This window comes from Protobothrops mucrosquamatus, unplaced genomic scaffold (assembly GCF_001527695.2).
Source record: "Protobothrops mucrosquamatus isolate PMUCROS unplaced genomic scaffold, P.Mucros_1.0 scaffold5, whole genome shotgun sequence".
NCBI classification, from domain to species: domain Eukaryota; kingdom Metazoa; phylum Chordata; class Lepidosauria; order Squamata; family Viperidae; genus Protobothrops; species Protobothrops mucrosquamatus.
In genome coordinates, this window is record NW_015386392.1 from 2323892 (window position 1) to 2331137 (window position 7246).

General features: G+C 38.6%; 1 protein-coding gene across 1 annotated transcript; it reads left to right on the plus strand.

Moving 5' to 3' along the window:
- The first annotated feature begins 3456 nt into the window (after positions 1–3456).
- XRCC2 (X-ray repair cross complementing 2) lies at positions 3457–6297 on the plus strand. The gene is made up of 3 exons (XM_015832530.1): positions 3457–3501; positions 3701–3782; positions 4720–6297. Exons 1-3 carry the CDS (start codon positions 3481–3483, stop codon positions 5430–5432), a joined length of 816 nt encoding a protein of 271 aa, XP_015688016.1. The 5' UTR covers positions 3457–3480; the 3' UTR covers positions 5433–6297.
- The last annotated feature ends 949 nt before the right edge of the window (positions 6298–7246 follow it).

Below are 7246 nucleotides of genomic sequence, written 5' to 3' on the forward strand. Positions count from 1 at the left end.
CAAGTGCCTAAATATTGCCTTCATTTGGAACTGTTGTGTATCTTGCAGATCTGCGGCTTCCAGAAAGAGTTGGAGGACTGGTTATCATTCACAACAAGCTACCATTTGAGCTTGGGGTCGCAATAATTTGTGTCTGATGGCTAACGGAAGATGGTGCAATTTCATCTTGAAATACTGATTTGTAGTTAGACAGTTAATTTCCCATATTTAGACAGTTAATTTGATTAGCATCACCATAAAATACCCAACAAGTTTTCAAGTATTTGAGTTCTCCAAGACTTTATCCTCAGAAAGAAAGTTGCAAACAAAAAACAAGATATGTCCAGAAAACAAAGAGAATAGCCAGTGATGGCGAACCTTTTAGAGACCGAGTGCCCAAACTGCAACCCAAAACCCACTTATGTATTGTCGGGTGCCGGGTGGGTGTGGCCCATTGGGTGGGCGTGGCTGCGGTGGTAACGGCAGACTGGGTGGGACTAAAAAGTTCAATCAATTCCAACTTTGCAAAATCTTTTTTTTCCCCGCGAGAAGTTGAAATTGACTGATTGATTGAATCTTTTTTTTTTTGCACATGGCGGCGGAGGCCTAAAGCGAAAAGATTTTATAAAGCCCAGCTGAAGGCCTAGGACTGGGGTGACGGCGCACGTGCCCACAGAGAGGGCTTTGAGTGCCACTTCTGGCACCCGTGCCATAGGTTCGCCACCACTGGAATAGGCCATGAATTCTGCTATTCAAATTCAATTTTGTCTACATTTTTCACCTTAATATGTATCTGAAGACCCTGAAAGGATTAGTAGCAGTTTGAAAAATCAAAAATGTTTTTCTTTTGAATTTGTTTGGCTCTGATGAAAGTGAACAAGTTACACTGAAATTCAGATAAATTGGAAGGACGTTTCAGTAGTACCTTGGTACTCAACTGCTTTGAAACTCATCAAATTTGATATTCAGTGCATTTTGATGTGAAAACTTTGTCCCAGTACTCATTGTTTGTTTCGTACGCAGCACAAGCTAAACCTTGTCAGTGTTGGCTGCCTTGTGACTCATTATGAGAAAAACTTGTTTGATACTCATCATTTTTGGTACCCATCGCAACCTCCCGGAATCAATTAACGATGAGTACCAAAGTACCACTGTATTTTTCAAACGCCTGCATGTCTAGGAAAAGAAAAGCCACTTGGGACATGTCTCTGCCCTTGAAACAATTTGTAATTTACAAGTGCAGCTGAAGGTGGTGGTTCCACTATTTTAGAAGTTTTGTTTATTCTGCAGATTATGCTCTTTTCTGGTCCAAGGGAAATTAGCAGCCATGTGTACCTTTATAGTTTGTGGAATTAGTTCACTTGATGGGGAGATAATGGGATTTCCCTTGAAAATTAATGGGAAACTGCATGTTGCAATCAGCCTCAAGATTAAGGAGAAAAGAACACATACATCGGCAGCTGAAGCTCTCTTGCTCCAGGATTTCTGGAGAATAGTATAGTGTAGTGGACTTCAATCCTGGCATCGCTGTTCATCAGGGACTGGGAGCTGACAATTATACTTCCAGATTTAAGAGGGAATAGAGCGACAGCCCTGCTATCTACAGATAATCCTTGGTTTACAACAGTTCATTTAGTGACTGAAGTTGCAACGACACTAAAATGACTTATGACCATTTTTCACACTTAGAACTGATGCAGTGTCCCCACAATCACATGATCAAAATTCAGACACCGGGTAACCTCATATTTATGATGGTTGCAGTGTCCCGGGGTCATGTGATCCCCTTTTGTGACCTGACAAGCTAAGTCAATGGGGAAGTCAGATTCACTGAACAACCATGTTACTAATTTAACAACTGCAGCGATCCATTTAAGATCTTTGGCAAGAGAGATCATAAAATGGGATAAAATTCATTTAATAACTGTCTCACTTAGCAACAGAAATTTTGGGGTCAGCTTTGGTTGTAAGCCGAGGACTACCTGTTCGGGTCAAGTGCTTAACATAATCCATAAACTTTAAGCTAAGCACCCCCAAGACAAACTTAAGAACTGGTTGCATCAGGGAAATTTGATGGCAGAAGAGCAGGCCAGTTTTAGAGAAGGTAAAGGCACCACTGATCAATGTCTGGTCCTACAGCACTTAGTTGAAAAATATTCAACCAAGAATGTATTACTGCATGCTACCATTACAGCTCTTAAGGCAACTTTTGATTCTGTATCCTGGACCAAATTATGGGAGAGTCTGGAAGCCCATTCATTCCCAACTGATGGTATTCGAGTTCATTTAAGTCTTTTTGCCTGAATAATCGGGTCCTAATGTACAATTGAAAACATTCTCCTATTTAGAAGCTGTTTTGTCTTCCAAGATTAGGAAAATACTGGAGTTTTATATTACCAGGAAGCTGGATTAAAGGAGAAATGCTGGTGGCCTTTTTTTATGGCCCAGTACTTCCTAGAAAACCTAGTTTTACCATTAACACTTCAAAATAGGAAATTATGAAAGGTCTTCCGAGAAAGAACCTGTGATTCTGGCTAAATTTTGTGTCTGCCTTAAGATCGCTGTTATTCTGGCACTTTCTGTATACTTGATCTCCTCAATGCAATATAATGATGCTAGTTTTAAAGCCATTAAATTGTCTTTAGATTGCAGTAATAAGTCTTGAACTTGCTTTGGGCAATTTTAGTAAAATGAAGAAATAAGGTAAACTGTATGTAACTTGTTAGGAAACACTGATTACAGGTAGTCCTCAACTTACAACTGTTCATTTGGCTGTCATTTGAAGTTGCAACAGACCGCCCCAAAAGATATTTACAACCTAACTCTGAAGTTCTGATGGCCGCTGCCAAATACTCTTCACAATCATGTGGCTGCACTTGGCACTTGGCATCCAGCCTGCATTTATGTCATTTGCAGCATCCCTTGGTCAGTTGGCCATAATTTACGAAGTTTTGCATTTACTTTATAGTTTTTGGCAAAAATGCCCATACTGAAAAATGGATTTGCTTAACAATCACCGCAAAAAAAAAATGCATAAAATCAGTCACATGGGTCAGCTATCAATGCTGCTACCATTGGATGTTCTTGCTTTGACAACAGATGGAAATGCAGCCATTTTTCTCTATTGCTTTTAGAGTTAGTTGATGCTGGGAGGGGGAATGTGGATGAGAGTCCAGCTAGTCATAACAATAATAACTCAACCGTGGGAACCCAAGGTCATTGGGCCCAGAGTTGATGAGTTTTGGTGGGCTGGAGAGCTGGGGAGAAAGCCCATGCTTCAAGCTAATTGGGAAACGTGATTTATGACTGTTTATTGGAGGAGGTAATTGTGCTTTGTTACTTTGTATCCAGGGGAAGGGAATATAATTTTTGGTTTCAACTATGCAGTGCCGATACTTTGTTTCTTGAATAAAAGATTCTTTAAGGTAAACAATGCCTCGAAGTTCTTTTGAAGAGTTTCATCTGTCGGAACCATGACATCACCATCTCACTACAACTATAATGGGCACCTCCATTTCCGTTGTAAGTCAAACATAATTTTCTGCGAACAGGTCGTTGAAGCATGTCTGGAATTTTAAAATTAATTATATACATATACAATGTAGATACTTAAGTTACTGTGAAATTACTGAATTCATATTATCTTTGTACAAAAGTCTGCAAATTTAGTGCATTGAGATATTTATGGTATCTAACGACTTGCCTTTTTTTTTTTTCAAAGCTGATTGCCCGTCTTGAGGGTCGAAGTTCTCTGAAAACTCTTGAACCATGCCTGTTTGCTGAGGAAGGATATCCCATTTATGGTTTGAAAAAAAATATTATATACTTTTCCTGGCAAATATGCTACTTTGCATATTCAGCCAGTGTATATTATTTGAGATACAGGTAGTTGTCAACTTACCACCACAATTGAGCCCAAAATTTCTGTTGCTAAGTGAGACGGTTAAGTGAGTTTTACGACCTCTCTTGCCACAGTTGTTAAGTAAATCGCTGCAGTTGTTAAGTTAGTAATGCGGTTGTTAAGTGAATTTGGCTTCTCCGTTGACTTTGCTTGACAGAGGGTTGCAAAAAAGTCATTGCTTGACCTTGGGACCCTGCAAAGGTCATAAATGTGAGTCAGTTGCAAGTGTCTGAATTTTGTGACCATGGGGATGCTACAGTGGTCATAAGTGTGAGAAATTGTCATAAGTCTCTTTTCAATTCCATTGTAACTTCGAACAGTCACTAAATGAATTGTTGTAAGTCGAGGACTACCTGTAGTACAAATCTCTTCTCTTCCAAAAACACAATCTCTAACTCTAAAAATTAACACATTTTGAAATTTTAAAGGAACTCTCTATGCTTACAGAGTGACCATTAATCTGTTCTATTGTATTCTCCTATGTCAGCTGACAGTTTCCAGTAAGTTTTAAAATGTTCAATTTTGTCTGTTTTTAATAAGAACACTGGAGATTGGATAACGATTTGGGAAGCTCTAGAAAATATAAATGTACAAATGTTTGCTCCTCCATTTTTGCCCTGGAGTTATCTCCTTGTATATAGTGCTACTTACTCCTGATTAATTCCTGTAAAATCAGGAAATGCAAACTAATTATGTTGGATTGGAGCTGTCAATAATCAGAAGATTCCATATGTTTTTAGTTTGAATTACATGTGAAGTGTGAGACTTCAAACAAAAAAAAAAATTGGAAAAGGACAGATTCATTGTATGTGACCACACTTCTCTTCATTGCTCCCCAGGAGACGTTGTTGAATTCCATGGTGCAGAAGGAACGGGAAAAACAGAAATGCTCTATCATCTCATTGCTCGCTGCATTCTTCCAAAATCAAGAGGTGGTTTGGAAGTTGGCGTGCTCTTTATTGATACGGACTTCCATTTTGATATGCTGCGTTTATTGACCATCCTGGAATACAGGTTGTCATCTCAAGGCACCGAGGCCACCATCAAGCATTTTCTGGAGAGGTTTCTTCTTATTAACTGCCACAGCAGCTCTCAGCTGCTGCTCAGTCTTTACTCTCTGGAAAGCATGTTTTCGTTGCACCCTTCCCTTTCCCTCTTGATTATAGACAGTATATCAGCTTTTTATTGGATAGACCGGGCCAACGGAGGAGATAACCTGAATCTGCAAGAAGCAAATCTAAAAAGATGCGTGTGGGTTCTCCAAAAGCTTGTAAAGGAGCATCACTTAGTTTTGTTTGCCACTACTCAGTCGCTTATGCAGAAGTCACTGAACTTTGTGGAAAGCTCAGAAAAAAACGACTGTGATGCAGGTTCAGACTACCGCCCTTTTCTTTGTAAACCATGGCAACAGCTTGTCACCCACCGGATTTTTTTCTCCAAGCAGCCCCATACGGATGGCACCCAAGGATTTTCAATGACTAGGTGTCACATTCAGAACGATATCAGAGTAAAAAGTTCATTTTGTGTTACGGAACAAGGGATCCAGTTTTAAAAGCCAGCCTTTTTTATTAAAAAAAAGAGAGAGAGAGAAAGAGGCTGCATTGATAGTGCAGTCGGGTTAATTTTAAAGGCACATGTTCATTTTTTTTAAACAGTTTTTTTTACATTTTTGTACTAATGTTATCTAAAATTAAATTTTAGAAAGCCTGTTGATCGGCTTTGGGCTAATATTCAGGTGTATAGGGGGGAATTGATGAAGCTAATTTAAAAAAGTTAAGTCTGGAATTTAATAAAGGTGGAAATTTATTATTTTCAAGCACAGAAACAGAAGCTGGATCTGGGTTGAGCGCTGAAGTTGGGCTTGATTTGTTTCTGTTAGAAAAAATATGTTTGTTGAATGCATGCATGGCATGCAGCCAAATTTAATAAGAAGAATACTATTTTTTTCTCAACCCACTGAATATCATGCTTTTATCTGTTTTTTTTCCTGATTTCCTGCAAATTGTTCTCACTTATTTCAAAGGTCTTCATTCCATCCAGTGTTGTGAAGTCTTGGGATCAACCAGGAAAATAGCTTTGAAAAACTTTAATTGGCCTTTTCTTCAAATTGTAGGTTGAAAAGTGGAAAGCCATGGATGCAGTGATAGAACAAGCAAGTTCTTAGAAGGAACTTGATGTGTCTGAATCCCCAGTATTTTTATTCAGCGTGCCATATGTCAAAAGCTCGAGAAAACAAGGTTTGTTCAAATAAAAAATAGTCTACAGCTCAGAGCAGTATCAAAAATAATATTGCATCTGTAAAAATACATGTTAATTTTATTGCCCTTTGATTATTTCAGTGCTTTGCAACATATATTTTATTATTGACAAGTTCAAGATATATGCAAGGCTAAAAATAAAGTCTTAAACATTATAGGTGAAATCTATATATTTCTCGACTTTCCATTAATGTATAATTGTCACACTTCCCACTTTTGAATGAAGTCCCTTGTATATGCCATGTTACAATCTTCACAATAATCCGAAAAATGATCCACATTGCAGATGGAGGAACAATTTGCTAACCAGCCTGAACAGGAAATTATAGTATTGTTGACATGTCTGAATGCATGCTTTGTATGTTTCTTCCTCTGAGCATATACATGAGATTGTACAGATTGATTGATTGATTGATTATGTGCCATCAGGTAATTTGGTTCCTAGCCACCATATACAGGTAGTCCTCAATTTATGATCACAATCGGGACTGGAATATCCATCATAAGTCATTGCAGTCGTAAGTTGAGTAGGAACCATTTCTACAGCAGTCATTAAGCAAATCACAGGGTCATGGAGCAAATCCAGCTTCCACATTGCATATTTTTTGACAGAAATCAACAAAAAAAAATTACAAACTGTAATCGCACGACTGCAGGTTGTTGCAACCAGTTGTAAATGCAAGCAGGTTGCCAGGTGACTGAATTGTGATCACATGCAAGTGTGAATACAGGTTGCAAGTTACTTTTTCCAAGGTTATCATAAGTTTGAACCATTGTTCAATAAATGGTCATAAGTCAAGGACTACCCATAGATAAATTTTCTCCATGACAATCTATCCCTTGGCCTATTCTTTCAGGTCTCCCAACAGGGCGCTCGTTGCCACCGTGATTGAATCCATCCACTTGATCCCCGGCATCCTCTTTCCTCTCACTTTTTCCAGTATTAAGAGTCTTCAACAGAGAGCTGGATCTTTGCATAATGTGTGCAGAGTAAGATACCCAGAGTGAGAACTCTGGGTTGATATCTTCGATGATACATTATTTTGTTGGCTATCAATGTTATTCTTGGTCTTCTCTAACACAAAAGTTCAAAGGCATCAATACTCTT